Genomic DNA, 21,394 nt, shown 5'->3' on the forward strand with positions numbered 1-21,394 from the left:
TTGCAGCGCCTGCCTGTCAGAAGTCACTGAACAAAATGTTTTATACATCCCTCATTGAAATTCTGCATGGATTTGTCTGAGTCGAACACTGTGGGTCTGGTTACAGTTGATTTTAAGCTAATCAATAGTCAAACTTACTGTTGTGAATCAGGTTTCTTAATATGTATAAGTAGCTATATATTTGGCTAAACCTGAACTTTTATTCAACTCCCAAAACTGGAACTTCTGATCACACATTTAAAATGCTGTTTTACTGGGAAGCATGAGTATGTAATGCAAAAAAAGAAATCAAATCAGAACAATCAGAGATCCTTAAATGCTCCACTTAAGGATCTCTCTTACCATCTTGGATCAACACAGGAGGAGAATGTGGGACCTTTAAAGACACTGGGAAATGGTGGATGTTTAGAGGGATGAATAATGGGCATGCATAGTTTACTAATTCCTACACGATAGCAGAAGCAAAACAATCTGCACAAAGGATTGAAGCCCTCAGAAAAACAATGTTTGAAGCCAAGCTCTTCTACATTCAGAGAATACGAGCCCACGGCCGGCCCAGCCTTCAGGTAATATTTGCTTTGTCAGTGCTGTGCGAGACAAATAAATATGGACTCAAAACACTTCATTTCTAGTGTATAATGCAAGGCAGATTCTTTGCTTCACATTCACTCTGGACAAGTATTAGGAAACACACAGTAATGGCCTGCCATAAAGCAAGGTTGTCAGGACTCTGGACCGCAAAAACATCATTCAGTTTTCTAAGCCACGGACACAGACAGAGCTGCACCTGTGAATATGCAGAGCGAGGCTAGAAAGAAGCTGCTGCTCCCGAGCTTCCAGCAGACCACACATACAGCACATCACTTCCTGGAGGACGTTCAGATAAAACAAAGATGCGGTGTGTGAGCCACAGAATACCCATCCACATTGTCGTGTGTTTCTTTTTTTCTGTCATGTGACAAGAAGCTGTGAGATGTTGCACACACGTTTCTGCAGTTCACACCGGTTTCCTGTTCTAGGTAAAACTCTGTCTTCATGAATATGCATAGTTATGGAATATACTCATTTCATGTGGTTACAATTAAAGTAAAACACACACACACTAATAATTACAGTAGTGATGGTATCATACAGAGGACAGAGGCGTGTTAACAAGCACCTCTGATAAAGTTAACCCCAGGGCTGCACATAGCTGTTAGCAGATTAACTTGTCATTTGCATTTGTCTAATCCTCATATGTTTTACATTTCCACTTCAACTTTAATTCAAGGTCTCAGAAGTTCAGGTGCCTTTAAGAAACTAGTAGTTCCACATTCAGATATATGACTGAATCTATCACTGAGAAGAACACAAGCTGATGGACAGAGTGAAGCCTTTAGTTTGGTTTCTGTTAATGAACAAGATAAGATACACTCACGTAAACCAACCGTGAACCAGACAACTCTGTTAACATGAACAATGTGCAGTGAAATGAAATCAACAGAGAATTATAGTGAAAATAAAACATGTGCTCTCAGGTGAGAGGGTGAATGTGTGAGCTTCGCTAACTGTGTAGCCCTGCTTCCACTTTTAATGCTAAACTTATATAAAGACAACAATATAAAGAAATGACTGGACTTCTAACTTATGGCATCAAAGTGAAATAATAAAATGTTGTCCTTTAAGAGTGAAGCTTTTTTCCTGTAGCTTCAGCTCCTCTCTCCGTCATCCTGACTTCACCATTGGATGATTAACTCAAAGTACAATCGACTGAAATCATTGAAATGTATATTATTACATTTTATGACCAAAGAACAACAGTATATCACAATGGAAAGAAAGATTATAAAAAAATGATCTATCTTTCACACAACCGTATAACAACACGTCAAGAAGCTAAAAATAATCACTTAATTAAAGGAAATAAGTTAACATATCGCAGGATGTAGATTTACAGTATTTACATTCTTTAACAGGATGTTTGTGACAGTGACTGGTGGCTCTGTCGCCGTTCCTCTCCGCTCTGACTTCCTGTTGCCATGACGCCGGAGCTCCGTTGTGTCCGGGACCCTGATGTCAGAGTGAAACCACGTGAAACTCAACAACAGAAACAATGTCTTTATCGGCTCCTCTGGACCAGATGTTTGTCATCAGTTTATTGTCTCCCCAGTGGCAAAATATTCCAATGGCTTTGGAGCATGGCAGAGGTCCACTCTGTGATTTAAAGTAAAAATAAATTAAAAATATATAGAATATGTATATATATTTATTTTCAAAACAAAAGCAAAACAAAACAAAAACTAAAATGTAACTTCACCTTGGATAAGTTCTACGTTCTCATTGAGCTGCAAATAGTACAAAAAGAGATTTTTTTTTCCTGTTCATTTTTATCCCTTATCCCCACGGAGAAAGAGTAAAAATGTCTTTTTCAATTATTTTTTCTTGTGTTGAGCATTTTCTTTTTGCAATTTATATTGTGTGTGTCGCACGTGGGTTTGTTTGTCATTAAAATGAAGAGTTTACAGCTAGTGTACATAAGCAGGTAAACAAAATGTAAAAGTGCTCTTATTTTGAAAGACTAATGTTTTTTTTCTTTTTTTTTGTGTAAAGTTCCCAGTGTTTAGAAAGAAGTAGGAGGCACTTAGGTCCATCTCTGTGGCAGTACACAGTCACTCATGCTCCCAGGCTCTAGGTTGGAAGACCCCGGTTCAGGTTCTTGAGGGAGTGAACAGCCAAGCAGGTCGACATGAGACCGGGACTGGAGAGAAGATCCACAGATGAAGAGTGAAGAGTGTTGACGCTGGACCAGTTTGATTCCTCTTCACGGTCCTTCCCAAGAAGCAAAAGTTCCGTCTGGTCAGCGCTCTCACTTCTGTCTGGTCATTTTCCTGACTATTGTGGTCAGTCACATAACTACTGCTAGATTCAGAAGTCGTCATGGCAACGGTTAATAATTTCTCTTTGCCTTGGTTTTAACAAAGAAGCAACGGTGCAGATTATAGTCCATCAGTCACAGGTGACGTTATCACACCTGAAACAAACAGATTTAATCTACAGACGTGTTTCTTTTTTTTTTCCAAAGCCGAGACTCATCATCACTGTATGAAGATGTTCCTCCTCAGTCTGGACATTGACATGAGGAGACCAGCCTGGAGAAGACTTCATGAAATACACACACATCCATTTAAAATGCACACAGCTTTCTGTACTGTAGGATTCTCTGTGCAAGTCTAGGATGGTTCACCATTCACATACAGTAAGGCCAAGAAGGAGAGATTGCGCTAATATCAGATTTTGTGCAACCTGACCTACCGAGGGACACGGATAAAAACTGACAGGATGAGACTGATCCTGGACGAGCCGAGCCAACCTTCCACCAGACCTGATCTGGCTTCATCTGAACTAGAACAGAACTAAAGCTGGACTGATCTTGAGAATTGAAATGAGGATGGAGGTTAGAAAATGACGGTACTCAAACCAAACTCCACCTGACCCATACGACCAGGTTCATCCAGGTCAGTCCAGTCTCATGCCATCAATAATACTACATGACCTTTATTCACCTAACCCTGTTTAGTTGGTCCGGACTTGACCACACAAACCCAAACCAAGACCTGTAGATGAGGTCCCATTCATGACTGTACTCTAAAACTAATGCAATGTAACTCCAGCCATCGTGACACGTACAACGCCACTTCAGTTAGCTCATTTCAAATGTCAGGCAGTACGGTCTTAATCATCAGACCAGGTAAGACTTTGACTCCAATGCTCCATTTTTTCTCTGATCCAGTCAACTATTTTCTATTCCAGTCATGGTCCAGTCCTAAACTACTTTGTCTTTCCTTCCCTGTCTATCCCAGTATGTCCAGGTAGACGGGTGTGGCTTTCATCAGAGTGAACAGCATCTTCTGAATGTCCTTGATGTTGAGTCGCTGCTGCGGCTCCCTCTGCCAGCAGCCCAGCATCAGGTCGTAGACCTCCTTGGGACACAGCCGGGGACGCTCCAGCACCCTGCCCTGAGTAATGCACTCTATCACCTGGGAAGACAGAGACAAAGACAAAGTTAACGGGGTGTGGCGTATTGTGATGTTGAAGAAAGGTACAGTCTCTCCAGGGTGACATGGGCTGGGAACCCTCTTTGATTAAACAGAAAGGGGAAATGCTTAGGCTTTGGAATCGCTTGTCTTCTATGCCAGAGGATAGAATAGCCAAAAAAGTCTTTAACTGGGATAAAACACATAACTATCCTTGGCATCGTGACATGAAAGCTATTTTTAGCGAGGCTGATCAACAGCATATTTTTACTAATGGTTTGCGTTGTAATCAGGGCCGTTGCTAGGAATTCTGCCCCCCCTGAAAGAATACTAAAGTGGGCCCCTAACCCCTGACTTTTCCATTTAATTTTTTTTTGTTTTTACGTATGTATTATCATTTTTTATTTAGCCTACTTTGTTTTGATGCGAATGCAACATTACTATGAGTACTAGTCAGGGTCTTATGCAGAATAATTCAGTCGTGCAAAGATTAGACTACTGGGGTTTTTTGTGGGCCCTACTGGGCAATGGACCCCTAGAATTATCATCACCTTTCTCCCCTGGTTGTAATGTTAATTTTGTGAAACATAAGTTATTTCTTGAGTATAAAGAAAAATGGGATAATGATATCTGGTTTAAACCAAAGCTCAGAACCTATTGCCAGTTGAAAAATGTATATTGTTCAGAACCCTATGTGACTTTGCCATTGGATAGATCCAAGAGATCTTTATGTGCCCAGTTGAGGGCTGGGATTCTCCCTCTGGCAGTAGAAGTAGGTCGGTTTAACTCAGTACCTGAGGATGAAAGATTATGCACATTATGTAATCTATATGTAATTGAGGATGAATTGCATTTTGTGTTTCATTGTCCGTTACAGTATATGACGAAGCCAGGCAGTTTTTGTTTCAGAAAATGCAAAATGTGAAACCTGAGTTGTTTTGGGTTGATGATGAGGTAAAGTTGGAAGGTTCTTCAGAAAAGAATCTTTACTATAGCTACTTTCATAAAAAGTGCCTGGTCAAAAAGAAAAAGTGAATTATTTATGTGAATTCCATGTGGTTTTTGTCTTTGTTTTGTTTTGTCTGTGCTCTGATTATGTTGTTTGGTGTCTAAATATGAAATGTGTCTTGTAAGCCCTTATAGGCTGGGCGCCTTATTGGTGCATGACACTTAAATAAATATAAATTCATTCATTCATTCATACAGTATGCTACATGACACTGTGACACAGGCAGAAGAGACTGTCACTGTTCATTTGCACCATGAGTCAAACCTAATCACCAACACTGTGAATGGTTGATATTTCCTTCTCTTGGTTGTAATGCAATGCCTTCATTTCCTCTGCTGCAGTGCCCTCTATTAGGTTGTTACCCGGTTCACCTTGTCTTGACTACAGCTCGTGCAAAATGCTGCAGCCAGAGAGATAGCATCACACCTATGCTTGCTTGTTTTTAACGGTCTGACTCCCTGAGGATGTTGTTGTGCCTCAGGTGAGGCTAAGAGGAAAGGCTGAAAGCCGAAAAACCCCCAAACCCAATCATTAGTTTACTCAGTTAATAAAGATCAAGTCAAGTCTCATCACAAATTTTGACTTTTGCAGAACATTTAAAAAGAGCACAGCTGAAAACTAGAATCTGCCACTCACACAAGTTTCAGGTTCCTGCAGGAGTTTATTGTATGGGTACAGTCATGTTCATCAAACTATCCTTGCTATCAATTGCCCCATTAAACTTTTAGCTGATATTTTGCATCACAACCTTATGTTACAGTATGAGTCAGAGGAAACAGGAAAACTGCAGTTGGAATCACTCACTGCTTTGATCTTTTTTTATAATGTGAGACTTGTATTTGTTGCTGTTTGTTATGTGTTTCTTTTTCACGGGGCTTCATTCTCCTCTGTTTTTCCCTGTGTGAAGTGATTTTAAAAAGCCCCAGAGACACCTCTCAGAGGAATGTATCCTTCCTTTAATCTGCAGAATCTTATTCTTGATATTTATTGGAACAGAGTTTCATATAGTTTAGCGATGTCTCTCTCTGTGTTGTGATCTGCTGCTTTCATTTATTACCACTTCTTCAGCTGTTTCTCTCTCAGGATAACAAAGTAACATCTTATTCATTGTTTCCCCACAGAGGGAGGCAGCACATCCACACAACAACACACAATAACATCCGAGCATCCGTTCTAAGCAGTGAAGGGTATTAAGGATTAGTATGTGGCTGTGAGAGCAGAGGAAGGGACACAACTACAGTATGAAAGCAGGGACGACCTTTTATTGACCTGAGCCTAGTTCAATATCTTAGCTGTACAGAGCAGCTTTGTGACCTGAGTGTCAAAGAACTCAGATCGACACCCAGCATACAGGCCTCTTTATGTGATCCAAAACACTTTAATCAGACTTAACCCTACTAGACACACTGGACCCCTAAGACATTATGGTCCACTGTGTCAAAGCTGAGCTGAGGCTAAATGAACTAAGAGCACAGTATTTATTTATATTTAATCAGACCTGCATTTTTTTGGCTGAGCAAAAAAAAAATTTTTTGTGTGTATTCTGACTCCTCTCAAACATAAAAACAGTATGGAAAAAAAAACATTTTTGCTAACTCATGTTTTTAATAGTATTTTTTCATGTCCATTCCAATGGACGCCAGGGCTGTAAAATGTCATAAAAACTTAAGAAAAATAAGGTTGAGTTTTTCCACATAGTAATCAATCAAGTATGACCTAAAGATCTGGAACTGGATGTTTGCATGGTTTTGAGTTTGTGTACACTTCTAAACATGTACATGATCAACTTGATTAGAAGCCTGCAAGAAGAGAGGAGGATGTCGCAAAATACGTGTTTTTTCGTGTATAGTCTTGCATCTGGTAGCCTCGTTGTTTTCATCATAATCTGGCATGTCAACCATGTCATACTGCACTTTAGGTAGAATATAGGTACAGTGGCAAGAAATAGTATGAACCCGTTGGAATTTCCTAGTTTTCTGCATTAATTGCTTTGCTTTCCATTGCAGGCCTGACGTTTGCCACTCCACAACACTAATGGGAAAATGTTTCGTCGACTGTTGAAACTACTGTAAGATTTTATTTTTTATTTTTTATTTTTTAAAGTAAAAGTTTATCAAGCCTTCCTACAGGTTAATGTCAGGGTGGCTGCCCACTAGCTGAATTCAGTAGAATAGACAGAGTAGCTTCAAAAAAAGAAAATCCACCTTTGGGAATGGCCCAGTCAGAGCCCAGACCTGAATCCAATAGGTATGCTATGGAATGACCTCCATTCACACCAGACATCCTACATGGCTGAGCTGAAGCAGTTCTGTAAGGACCAATGGTGTTGTGCAGTTCTGATCTGCAGCTACAGGAAACGTTTGGTTGAGGTTTTTGCTGCCAAAGGAGGTTCAACCACTTATTAAATCCAAGGGTTCACTTACTTTTTCCACCTGCACAGGTTAAGCACTGTGTGTGTTTATAGGCTACTTGTGACTTAGATGTAGATCAGATGGCCAATTAATGCAGAAAACTAAGAAATTCCAAAGGGTTCACATATTTTTTCTTGCCACTGTATATTTACAGTATATTGTTTGAAGTATTCAGGCCTCTTTATGTGATCCAAAACACTTTAATCAGACTTAACCCTACTAGACACACTGGACCCCTAAGACATTATGGTCCACTGTGCCAAAGCTGAGCTGAGGCTAAATGAACTAAGAGCACAGTATTTATTTATATTTAATTCTCATTTGACCTGGTAATGAATGTCCTTAATACCAAAACACCCTATGGGAAGACAAGGCCAGTGCTCAGTCAGGTTCACGTGCAGGTCTAGGAGCCTAAAGGTGCTCGTGAACATAATAGCCTTTGTTCATCCATCCATTAGCTGCACCGCTTATTACACCTTTAGGGTCGCTTGGGGGCCAGAGCCAATCCCAGTTGACATTGGGCGAGGGCAGAGTACACACCAATCTATCACAGAGCTGACATGTACTGTAGAGACAAACAACCACACATGCTCACAGTCACACCTATGGGCACTTTGGAATTGCCGAGTTAACCTAATGTGCCGGTTGTTGCAAGCCGGGAGAAGCCAGAACCTTGTCAGAACAGCTGAAATAGCCTTTCTGCTCCACTTAATTACTGGAGTTGTGCCACTTTGTCAAGATTATACTAATGACTTTAATAACTGTGATGTTCCAAAACATCAACACCACTGGAAAGATGTTTTATTAGCTTTAATTTGAGGGATAATTGATCCCTAATCCTTAATGAATCAGAGCTGAAAAGACTCAAAGAGCTTAAAATAGAAAACATCCATCAAAATGAAATAATCCGGGAACCACAACTACTTAAGACATTTATCCCAGAATCCAACCTGTGGAGTACGGACTGAAACTCTTCTGCATGTCATTATAGGATGTGATGTTGTACCTCATTGTTGGCGAGCTGGAACCAGGGCTGTTTGCCGTAGGTGAAGATCTCCCACAGAATGACGCCGAAGCTCCACACGTCACTCTCAGTGGTGAACTTCCTGTACATGATGCTCTCTGGAGGCATCCAGCGGATAGGCAGCATAGTGTGACCTCCCACCTGAAAAAACACACATGCAAACATAACAATGCCACATTTAGAATACAATTTATTTAGTACTGTACTCTGTATTTTATTAAAGGGACAATGAGGAGTTTCTCCAGCGGCAGAACGAAAAATTCCGCGACAATAAAAAAGTCTCATATTAATGTGGATGAATCTACGTTAGCCACACTTGTTAATGGGCCCATTTTCGATAAATATATCGTTTTGTCTCTATCGTTATTTTGTTATTATTATTTGTTATAGCCGACCAGCTTTCTTTACTTTCGGTTTCACGGCGAGTCATGAGAATAACGCCGCCGAATCGCCGTTTATGGTCGGAACTACGACGGTATGTGATCGTCTTCGGACCTCTGACTTTAATTCTTGATGAATGAAAACATGAGTCTGTCTTGCGCCGGTCAAAGAATTTCACGGTGCGGAGGCTCATAAATGTAGTGTGAAAACACTTCGCTTTTCCAAAACTCCTCGTTGTCCCTTTAAACTAACCTCCAGGTTCATAGAGATCAACAACGTCAATGTAACACAGTGTGGGGGATTTGCACAGAAACAAGTGTAATATCTGGGTTTTCTCCCTCTAGTGCACAGGATGTCTCCAGATACATCAGGATATTGATCATCAGCTGCTCCTGATTAGAGCTGCTGATGGCGAGTCGACCACAGAGTTCATCATGTCTGCTCTGACTCAATCAGGACACTGGCTGCTGTGGTCTCCAAAGGATGGAGGGCATCATGCGTATGACATGTGGTTTATAGTTTGTCTTTTTTCAATGTCTACCAAGCATTAGTCAAATCTGAAGCCACTATGCGGTCTGCATTACTAACCTGCATCCTGGACAAACCACTGAAACACTTCATACATCTCTCAAAATGCTGCAGTAAAGCTAAAGGGGAAAAAAACAGCCTGACTTTAGGATATTAGGAGGATGTGGTGGAGGTTTAAGCAGCTTTGCGAATTGAGACTTGGTTATGAGAAATGAGAAAATGAGGATGTTATTAATTTGAATTCCATCAGCAAGTAGATTGAGGATGGTGATGGGGATGCCATTCTTCCTCCTTCCTTCCTCAGCCCTCACACGCCCTGCAAGGCAGCAGCCAGCTTGGCTATCGATTGCCGTGCATCACAAGATGATAATTTAAATGTCTGCCTTTGGGCATAATAGAGACTATTCAGAACACAAGGTTAATATCCACACACTTGTTACAGTTTGTATGACGGCAACATGTGAAGCTGGACTGCAGGCCATGTGTCTCCTCAGTGCTTAGATCCAATTGTGTTATGCTTCCTGCTGGATTCCCTGGGTCATGATGAGGCTTTTCCCACCATTAAAGTCTAGTCTAGTGGGTTTTAGTGATGTACCAATTGGTCAGTATTCCTTGATAGGCTCATGAATGGAGCCCACAGTCTGCAGGATGTGTGTAAATCTTTGGTCCCTTCGTGGGTTCTGCCCACTGTATTGGAGGCTTTTTGAGCCCTTGGACTGCGCTGACTTGAAGTTGCTTCAGGCTTTCACTGGCTTTAGCATCAGCAAAAAGGATATGTGAATTACACACTGCAAAAACTAAAATATCTTACCAAGAATATTTGTCTTATTTCTAGTGTCTAATTTCTAGTCAAAAGAAATCTCATTATAAGACTCATCATATAAAAAATAGCTTGTTTTCAGACACTTTTTACTTCTTTCAAGCATATTTTCTATTGAAATTCTGTCCTGTTTGGGCCGCATGGGCCTATTTGGACAGAACTAAGGGGTTTATGAGGAGTAAACATGTTGTCACCGTCTCACAATGGGAAGGCTCTCTCCTGCCAGCATCTGTTGCTCTGGGTAGTGGAGGCAGTTATCTTGGCACGCAAGAGTAGGGGGGTTACAGCCTGCAGAGGTTCCCTCAAGCTCATCCCACTGGGGGAATGGTCCCCTCATGGGCCCTGTTCAAGGGTGTTTGTGTCAGGTATAGCTGTACACTTGCTAGTTGCCCCCCCACACACACTTTTCCATTCAGTATTACTGTCAGTACGGGACAGGGCCTTCATTAAACTAAAAGAAACCAGGCAGTAAAAACTTAAAGAGACTGGGATAGCACTGCACTCATGAATTATGGAAGCAGGATTACATCTCCAGTGGAAACAACAGGTGGAGCTAGAACAAGTTTTATTATGCAGGAGAGGTGATACAGGACAGGTTTATATCCACCTGTGGCTGCCTGCATTTGCATGTGAAAATGTATAAACCAGAACAATGCACATGCACACACACACACACACACAGGTATCATCCTCCATTCTATCTATACTTAACCCTTCGGTTGTCCTCCTGGGTCAAGGAAGGAAGGAAGGCAGGAAGGACAAAGGAAAAGAAGGAAGGAAATGGTAAATGGTCTGTATATATTGTATATTATACTGTATAGCGCTTTACTATACCTGTAACGATACCCAAAGCGCTTTACAGTACATCACATTCACCCGTTCACACACACATTCACACACTGATGGCGGAGGCTGCCATGCAACGACCCATCAGGAGCAAGGTGGGTAAGGTGGCTCTACGGACACTACGGCAGCAACCGGGACAGAGCGGGATTCGATCCGCCAACCCTCTGATCATTGGACGACCCGCTCTACCACCTGAGCCACTGCCGCCGGAGGAAGGACGAAGGGAAAAAAGGAAGGAAGGACGGCAGGCAGGAAGGATGAAGGGAAAGAAGGAAGAAATGAAGGAAGGACCAAGGGAAAGAAGGAAGGAGGGAAGGAAGGAAGGAAGGCAGAAGCAAGGGAAAAAGGCAGATAAGATAGATGGAGGGAGTGAACAGCTTGGGTCAATTGGGTCAAAAAGGAAGGAAGGAGTAAGGACGAAGGGGAGGAAGGAAGGAAGGAAGGGAAAAAGGAAGAAAAGAAAAATGGAGGGAAGGAACAGATTAGGTCAAGGAAGGAAGCAGAAGGGCAGACGAAGGAAGGAAGGGAAACAGGATTGTGGAGAGAAGGAAGGGAGAAAGGAAGGAAGGAAAGAAGGAAGGATGGAGGAAGGGAACAGATTGGGTCAATTTGACCCAGAAGGACAACAGGAGGGTTAAACAGTGAAGACACTGTAAACCAGGGTAAAGATACAGCAGTGTTATCACACTTGGAGGATAAAATCAGCAATCATTTCACCAAATGGTATTTAGCACATATTTTATTGAAAGTTGATTCATTTTTTAGGGCAAGATGTAAAATGTCAGTAAATATTGAAAAATGCATAGCCGAGAGGCTCTGTGGCAGCACCAACAGGTTTCTAGAGAGCAGCTTTCACGTTTCGATTGAAATGCTCCACCATCTACATTTTGGCAGAACCTGACTCTGCCCCCAAAAATGAGCTACAGTATAGGAGGAGGGCCGTTTTTGGAGCCGAAAGCTAAGGTGTATGTCAAGTTGTGGCAAGCATATACTCAATCACATGCACACACCACTCAAACGAATGAAGTGTACAGCATCAGGGTGCCTTTATCTTCAAGTGCTTTCGTCGGAGTTCTTACAAATTGAATGACAGTTCATGTTAGGAAGAGAAAAGACTAAGACAGGTCACCGACAGTAATGATTTCTCATAGGCAGTTAAATTACAGTTATTAGTGCTTATTGAATATCGAATAAAAAGACTAATTCATGATGGAGACATTTCTGGGGGAAAGTAGGACAAGAGGAAGAATGGGTTCAAACAGCAGAGGTAGAGTAATGATGGCAGAGGAAGAGGCCCGAAGGACAATTTGTCAGCCACACACTAGAGGTCATTCATCATGTGAGTCATGATTAGGAGCCACATATTTGACTGAATTAGTCAAGCTGCCTTCTGATTTTACAGCTGTCATAGAGGAGAAGAGAGCAGAGGAATAATGATTCACTGCCTGACCCCCCAGCGTCCTGTAACAGAGAGGACCTGCTGTATGTTAGACCTCTGTCAGCCGCATGGGGTTTTAGATGAACCGTTATCATTATTGATAACAGTCATAATCAGATGTCAATGGCTGTGTGTGAGTGAGTGTGTGTGAGAGAGAGAGAGAGGGAGAGAGAGGGAGAGCTTTTCAGTTTCAGTAGTAATGAAGTTTGGTAACACTTTACTTGACGCCTATCTCTATAATGCATTATAACCATACTTATAATGAGTTATAATGCAGTTATAGAACTGTATAACTATAGTTATAAACACTCATAAATGGTCATAATGCTTTAATCATAACGCATTATAAAGCATTTTATCATGACTTATAAGGTTAGGTATTATAATATGTTATAATTGTTAGTAACTCTCTGACAATGCCCACATCGATAATGCATTATAAATATAGTTATAATGTGTTATAATTGGCTTATAAACATGTATAACTATCATTATAAACACTCATAAATTACCATAAGGCTTTATAACAATAAGCATAACACATTATAGAGCATTTTATAATGGCTTATAAGGTCAAGAATTATAATAGAGTTATAATTGCTATAAGTCATGATAAAATGCTTTATAGTGTGTTATGATTATTGTTATAAAGCATCATATGATCATTTATGAGTATTTATAACTATAGTTATACAATGCTATAACTGCAATATAACTCATTATAAGTATGGTTATAACGTGTTATAGAGATAGGCATCAAGTAAAGTGTTCCCTTAAGGTTTTTATATTGTGTACACTGTTACATCAGTTGTCTGTTCTTTCTCAAACCAGAGAATTTTGTGACTTTAATCATTGATGACGCCTGTCAAAAACGTCATATGCTCTGTGATCATGTGTCCATATTTTGGTTTCCTGACAGAAGCTCAAGATGAAGTATTTTAGTCGTCAGACATCTAGATCTGAAGTTTAATAGAGAAACAAGTTGAGTAAATGTTGGAGACGTCCTGTCCTGTTGTCAGTGAATCTTTGAGTTTTAGAGTCTAGTAATTAATATTAAACAAATGGTAGTGAAGAGCACAACTCACATGATCTCTTTCATGATGTCACCCAAAGCTTAGAGGCAGAACTATGTGTGTTTTTGCTGTCTGTAATTTTATATGTCAGTTTCTCAGACTCTGACACTTTGAGCCTGACACATTAAATACACAACACATCTAATCATAACAACATGAAGCTGCATTATAGTGGTGAAAAACAAAGCCAGGGATAAATACAAAGTGAGTGAAACTGACCCAGTGAACAGGCCGGTGCTGACATGTGTTAGAATTAAAGCGAGTGAGTGAGGCCTCTGCGCTGCCCTGCTGAGACGCCGGAGCAGCCATTAAAACCAAAACAGTCCACAGAAGCTACTTAGGATGATGGGACTCAGTGGACTCACTGACATTTACTGCCAAACACAAATTATTTCCCTCCATGACGATTACAATGCAGAGTCTCCTGAAAATCACCACTGGCAAGACTGACTGGCGAGTAAACAGCTGTTAATGCGAACCTTAGCAATGTAGCAGTAGCAAAGCGGTTTTAACGGCTTCTTTAAAATTGCTCAGGTACTATGCAGATGCTGACAACAAACTGTAAACTGGGTCAGGTGCTGAATCCACTGTGGTTATTGTTTGCATGCTAATTTCAGGAGAATAAAAGAACTCTTCATGTTAATGCTGTATCAACAGTAAAACTTAAATGTAGCTCCTAATCTAAGCACTACATGTGTTTCACAAGACAGTCACTACTTCAATACATTGCAGTTAGTAGTTAGCAGTGTGGCCACCAAATGTCTGTATGTGGATTATCCTCTGTAGGTTACGGTGGCCGGGAGGTGCAAACCAAGATTACAACATGTAAAACACTTTTACAAAGCTTGAGACAAATTTACATTTTAGAAAACATTTTTACATATCATAAAACAAAATTACATTACCATAACACATTTACAAGTCCCGAAACAAATGTACATTTCAGAAAACAAATTAACAAGAAATGAAACACTTTTACAAACACCGCGACAAAGTTACAAATGTTGAAACAACAACAAGTCCCAAAACAAATTTACAAGTAACATATCAACCGGAAAGGGAATGTACCAACTACCGGAAGTGATAACGGGAGCAGCCAATACGAGTTGTTCATGGTGACCCAAGATGGACAGCGATCGGTGCCAAGTGAATTTGCCGCCGTCATACCGTCATACCGTCATACCGTCATACCGGCACCGGCACCGCAGCAAATTTACATAAGGGACTTTACTGTAAGCAATGGCGGATGTTTTTACGTGCATGTGAATTTGCCGCGGTCATTAGACCGGCGACGGGACCGCCGGCAACGGGGACGGCTCCGTACCGGTAATGACTGCTGCAAATTCACATGCTACTGCCGGCTTCATTGCTGCCCGCTGCCGTCGCCGGGCCGGTAATGACGGCGGCAACTCGTATTGGCTGCTCCCCTTTTCACTTCCGGTAGTCGGTAGGTACATTCCCTTTCCGGTTGATGTTACTTGTAAATTTGTTTTGGGACTTGTAAAAGTGTTTCAACACTTGTAACTTTGTCGCGGTGTTTGTAAAAGTGTTTCATTTCTTGTTCATTTGTTTTCTGAAATGTAAATTTGTTTCGGGACTTGTAAATGTGTTATGGTAGCCTGATGTAATTTTGTTTTTTCTAAAATGTAAATTTGTCTCAAGCTTTGTAAAAGTGTTTCGGAATTTGTAATGTTGTTTTGCACCTCCAGGCCACCGTAGTAGGTTACAAATGACTAACGTCCAAAAAAAACCCAAACAACTCTGTAAGGGGGCCACAAAGGTGAGAAAAAGGTGAGTGGGGCTAAAAGGACACACACAGACATGCTGTACTGTACAATGCACGTTATAATATGTTCTATAGAAATGAATGTAGAAATAAATGCTCTCACCCTGTAATAATCTGTGCTGTAGATGTCTCTCGACATGCCGAAGTCTCCGATTTTCACCAGAAGACCGTTCCCCACCAGGCAGTTCCTGGTCGCCAGGTCGCGGTGAACAAAGTGTTGAGATGCCAAGTAGATCATCCCGCCTGCGATCTGACTGGCTATGTGAAGCATCTGGGACAGACCCAGCTCCCCATTGGTCTGCAGAGGTTGTCCGTCCACCAGGATCATGGCATCTGGCCCGTGGGCTCTGAGGAGGAAGTCACAGAGTCAGCAAGACCCCCGGGAAATATCTGTGATCATCAGACAATCCCAGCAGCAGTCAGTGTGATGTAGCCTGAAGTCTGTGATTCATACAGCTGGTTTTACATGCTGAAGCCCATTAAGTCTAAACTGTGTATTAATTACTGTCAAGGTTTCCTGGACCAGTGGTTTTTAAACTGTTTGGTCACAGACTCTAAACTGACACAAATTACACTACAGATCCCCATCTGGTAAGATTTCTGGTTTTATATGTTTCCAAGAGAGTGTTTGAAAACCATGAACACTAGGGCTGGGATGATATGCTTTTCTCCCGATTTGATTCTTCTACGATTTTTTGGATGGCGATTCGATTTAAATTGCTATTCTACGATATTGCCGATTCTCTCGATTTTTAGTCTGCATTTTTAACATTTATCTGCACACAAATACTGTAGGAGCCTATAAATTAACATACTCCATTATAAAGTGAACTTAAACCCTTTTCAAAACCTGTACTCTCTGTATGTAAAAAAGGCTAACAAATGCACATTGCACAATATTTAAAAATAAAAAAAAAAAAAAAATAATAAAAACAATAAAAAAAAATAAAAAATCGATTTTTGAAAAAAAAAATCGATTTAAAAATCATCAAAAAAGATATTGCGATATCTTTTATTTATGTGAATCGATTTTTTCTCCCACCCCTAATGAACACAGTCGTACATTCTGTCTTTGTGTTACTCATGGACTAATTATAGAGTAGATGAATGATTCCCCTTTTCCTGCAGACCCTCAGGAACCTCCTAGAAGATCTCTGTTGGTCCCCTGAGAGCTCAGTGTGTCAATACGACATTTATACAATCAAAACATCAAGTAGCAAAAGAGTTAATGCTAGACAGTGGTGCTGCAATACATTCTACAGCGTAGTTAGATCCATTACTGAAGTGAAATATGTTTATAAAACATACATGAATGAAACTTAGTATTAAAGTGAAGTGCTGGTTGGGTTCCTCTGATCACGTTTGAAAAGAAGTGATGCAGTGAAGTGGAAGCTAGTGTGTGTGTTTGTGTCTGGTGTGTGTGTGCGCGTGTTTGTATGTGTGTGCGTGGAGGGCACAGGGTGCTGGCAAAATTAGCAGTGTGTCCTGGATGAATTGATGCCAGCACTTTCATGGAAACACAATTACTGGGCTGAAATTAGCATCCAAGGCACAGAGAGAGTCACTGAAACACTGTCCCATACAAGCATACACACACACACCTACACACACAAACACGCACACACACAGAGTCATACATCAGCACTGGCAGACTTCACTTCCTGGCGACGGACTAAGTACCAATGTTCTATTCTGCGGGGCAAAGCATCCTGGGAGAAAATAACATCTAATCACAGTAGACATAATGCAGCTCATTAGTTTACCAACCACAATTTACAATTTAGGTATTCAGCTTGTGCTTTCATCCAGAGCAGGAAGCAAGCAGGTAGAGGGAGCTGCATGAGTGAGGCAACGATCTCAGGAACAACTTCAGTCTCACGCAACAGTTTCCAAATCTCTAGAATAATAGTTCATTCACTATTATTTGCGTTTGGTGAAGCTAAGTTCACTCTGAATCACAGTGACATAATGATTACTGGCTGGACTTTACAAACTTAATGCAGGTCACTTATTACCCTTCGTCTTGTGTCAGCTTTCTACTGCCATCTATGGTGTTCGGGTCAGTTTTAATGTGTTTTAAATCAGCTTTAAAATACACTAAAAACATTTGTTTTCATCCAATTTGTTTTTAATCTCTTGGTTACATTGTTAGGCTTCCTTATCCATGAAAATATTGGTTTTAATATTTTTTGGTGTGGGCCCCTGGGCCTTTTTTTTGCCAGTATACCCCTTGTCTTCAATGTAACCTTCCTCTCATCAGCTCTGGTGTTCGGGTCAGTTTGGACCCGAGTCTTAAATCAGCTGTAAAACATACTAAATCAGTTATTCATCATCCCATTTGTTTCTCATCTCTTGGTTGCATTGTTAGACTTCCTTATCCATGACAAGGTTGGTTTTGCACTTATGATTTCAGTTTGAACTCTCATTATTGTTCTTATCATTAACCGGGTCAAAATTGACCCGAACACCACAAATGTCATCATTTTAACCAGAGCCTTTTAGAATTTTGCGGATATTTTTTGTTTTGTTTTATTTTGTTTAAATTGAGGTTCCTGACAAAGTCGAAAAGCCTCACTGATGACCCGAACACCAGAGAAAGGTTAGTACTGTTTTTCAGTTAAGAATCCACATGAATGCATGAAGTAGAGTTAGCCTAATACATTCCTCAGGGGGAACAGTCCCTGTAGAGTTGCATGAGTTCAGGACTTCAGACCAGAGCTTTGTTCAGGTTTACTGCAGAGTCAGTTTGGTGCAAGTCAAGCAGAGACTTTGGTTCGGTTTAATACTGAAAAAGTAAACATGTTCTTACTGTCATCACTTTTTCTTCTTTCCCCACTGAGTTGTCAAGCATCAGCGCAATCATATAAACTAATATTCAATGGTTTAAATTGACTTTAGTTTTTGGGGGAGAAGTGAAGAGAGGACTGAGTTGGTATTTTAAGGCTGTATAACCACTGACACCTGTCTGAGGCATGCAGCGCTTCCTCTGTAAGTTAATAAACACAGGCAGTGAGGCAGTGTCACCACAGATTGGACAAGGACAAGAGCAGACCATCCATCTATAATCTATACAGCTATACGATCGCTTCCACCACTACATCTACTGGTGTTGAGCGTCTCTCTCCTCCCACACCCTCCACCTTCACCTCGAGGACATCCACATGTCTCACAGAAATTCTGCTGTCTCAGCATCTTCAGGTCAGACACCCAAGGACTCAAAGAAACTTCTTTATTACAGTTAGAAATTAATGAAGAGGAAAGTTTCTGTCTTGCACATCTTTAATGGTGACTTATATAATTATAATTTATTGTTATTCATTTATTTAATTTAAAAAGCTCCAGTCTGGTGTTCACAGCACTTCCAGGCGTCTTAAAGGAGATAAGGAGGAATTTAGTGCTTCCTCTACTATTTCGGTGTGTTGGACCTCTTTGTGGCATTTCAAATCCAGCCATAGATCTTTTATACAAAGTTGACATTTTTGGCTTGAGGGTGGTGCCGCATAGAAGCCTCTTTTATTTTGATCATTCTTACGTGTACATGAAAGACTGGAAAAGGTCAAAACACAGGTGGTGACACCGCTTCTCTAAACACAGACTGATTTATACCAGAAATGTGCTTCTGCGTCTGTTTTCTTTGTCCTGACCATCAATCACGGTGACGCGGCTACAGCAGGTCTGGATACGGTGAGACCCGGCTCTGGTGATACTTTTATTTAAGGCCGACTGTATGTTACATCGCTCTCTGGGTGAAACGGCTCCCTGTGTCAGCCTGTCACTCTCTCAGACAGGCTCATTCATCAATCACTACATTATGCTCTAGCAGGGCACATGACACGGCCATAACAAGGCTCTCACAGTAAGAGGCACCGACTCTGGTGATGCCAGTCTGTCATTTATATTTATAACAGGCAGCTCACTAAGAATATTCTTTCATAAACAGTCCGGCACCTGTTACTGTAGCATGGGCTTCAGATTTAAAGGGACAATATGTAAGAAATCTAAAGCAACTGGCTGTAAAATTGTCCTAATATGTAACAGAGACTCAGGAATAATGTTCATATAACATACTGAACTCACCAACAACAATCCTACAGCCAAGATATTTGCATTAAAACATTGTTTTTGCAGACCGCAAATCACTTATGTTCTGAATTTCTATGGTTGGCATGTGTCGCCACCTGTCTGTGGCGTTTCAGCCTCCGGGTTGCCAGTTAAGCTTCCACTGAGCTGCAGCTACGGCTGGGAGATAAAACGAGATTGTGAAAAAAAAGATTGTTTTCTATTATCGGTTATTATGGTCATACTTCCTTGATATCACACGGTAGAAATAAGCGGCTTGTCGCTCTGCCGCTTGATACACAGCTTGCTGTTGTGAGCATAGGCTATAGCCTATTTAGTTTGAGCTGCTGCTAACGCTAAAGCTAAAGGGAAGGATTGCAAAGTGAAAGTTAGAAAAGAGAGAGGAAATGTGTCTATTCTGCGGTAAGACGTCTCATATGTTGGCTCATAGAGATGCGCGGTTTGCGGGCACATCCGCGGAGTCACCGACGGCGTGATTAACACGCACTAAGGCTCCGGTAGATGCGGGGTTACAGTGTGTGTCTGTGTGTGTGTGTGTGTGTGTGTGTGTGTGTCAGCGCTGCACACAGAGACACAGCGTCGGAGCGGTAATGTAACTGTTAACAATAACTTGCAGATCACCTGAGTGACGTGAACTTCGCTCGTAGTTACTGTGAGTCAGCAATAAAACAGTGAGGTTGTTGATGAATATTTATCTTTTTACTCTGCTTTGAGGCTTTGAGACTGACTGAGTGAGCAGAGCGGAGGTTAGCGCGTCGCTGTCTGGCAACCTGGAGTCTGGTGGGTAGGGGAGGGGGGACAACGCGCTGCTGTGTTTTGAATTTGACTGCAGCAACAATTTTGGCCTCATTCTTACATATTGTACCTTTAAAGGTGGAGGTGGGACTGCAGGGAGAAGGTGGTGGTAAAACAAGCAAACAGTGCTCTTTGCCACCCGTGTCTGGCAGCTCAGGTCAACCTCCACAGTTTCTGTCTACTTCACTTATTGATGAGAGAAAAGGTATTTTTTCTTTTCAAAATACTAGTCTGAAATACAGGTCTGAAAAACAGTCGACAGAAGTCAAAGGAAGTCAGGTCATCAAGTCGATACAGGAAACGGGTAGGTAGGCCAGTGTGGGAAACTCCCTCAGAGTCACTCAGCTTCAAAATACTTGAAGAAAGTTTCAGTTTGATGCCACACTACATATATTTTTAATGATACGCTCATTTGACTAGTTCTAGTAGCTAATTAGCCTACTACTTTATAGATTGGAAGTTTCTGAGTAGACAGTCTTAAAGGGATAGTTCACCCAAAATTGAAATTTCACTCATTATCTACTCACCCTCATGTGGACTAAGGGCTGGGAGAAGTTTCAGAGTCCTCTGTGGCTTCTCTGAGTTACAGGGGGTCTCGGCGTAGCAGTGCATGTCCATATAACGGTTGCAAATGGATATGAAAAAAAAAAATTGTCCCGAAAAAAATTAAATAGGCTAAGTCTATATTTCAAGCTTGTTTGTAGCTGAAGCTTCTCGAAGACCCTGGTTCGTCCAAATTTGACGAACCGGGAAGAGGAGCTTCCGCTACAAACAAGCTTGAAATATAGACTCATTAAATTTTTTTCGGGACAATTTCTCATGTTGGGGCTTCAATACAAGAGCATGCATGGAGGTATTTGGATGTTTTTTGGTGTGTCTTTTTGTTACGAAGACAGTTGGTATCCATTTGCAACCATCATATGGACATGCACTGCTACGCCGAGACCCCCTGTAACTCAGAGAAGCCACGGAGGACTCTGAAACTTCTCCCAGCCCTTAGTCCACATGAGGGCGAGTAGATAATGAGTAACATTTCAATTTTGGGTGAACTATCCCTTTAATGAAGCAGCAGCATCGAATGGTGGATGTTCAGATTTTCACTGTGAAATGGCAAACTACTGTCACAACTGTCACCTTCATTGTAGAGACCTATTTAAAGATGCAGCATCATATCATTAATTTTTCTATAT

The 21,394-nt window shown here is 41.2% G+C and overlaps 1 protein-coding gene across 1 annotated transcript in view; it reads right to left on the bottom strand.

Annotated features, from left to right (window-relative positions):
• Positions 1 to 3,786: 3,786 nt before the first annotated feature.
• LOC310987191 (NT-3 growth factor receptor-like) overlaps positions 3,787 to 21,394 on the bottom strand; it is a gene marked incomplete at its 5' end in the record, with an annotated part of 185,121 nt that continues 167,513 nt past the window's right edge. Inside the window, 3 exons of the mRNA XM_083973384.1 lie at positions 3,787 to 4,016; positions 8,440 to 8,598; positions 15,433 to 15,676. Coding sequence (XP_083829510.1) covers positions 3,831 to 4,016; positions 8,440 to 8,598; positions 15,433 to 15,676 — 589 coding nt within the window. The 3' untranslated portion in view covers positions 3,787 to 3,830. The remainder of the gene's footprint in view (positions 4,017 to 8,439; positions 8,599 to 15,432; positions 15,677 to 21,394) is intronic.

The sequence above is a fragment of the Trachurus trachurus genome, assembly GCF_905171665.1.
Source record: "Trachurus trachurus genome assembly, chromosome: 6".
NCBI lineage: Eukaryota > Metazoa > Chordata > Actinopteri > Carangiformes > Carangidae > Trachurus > Trachurus trachurus.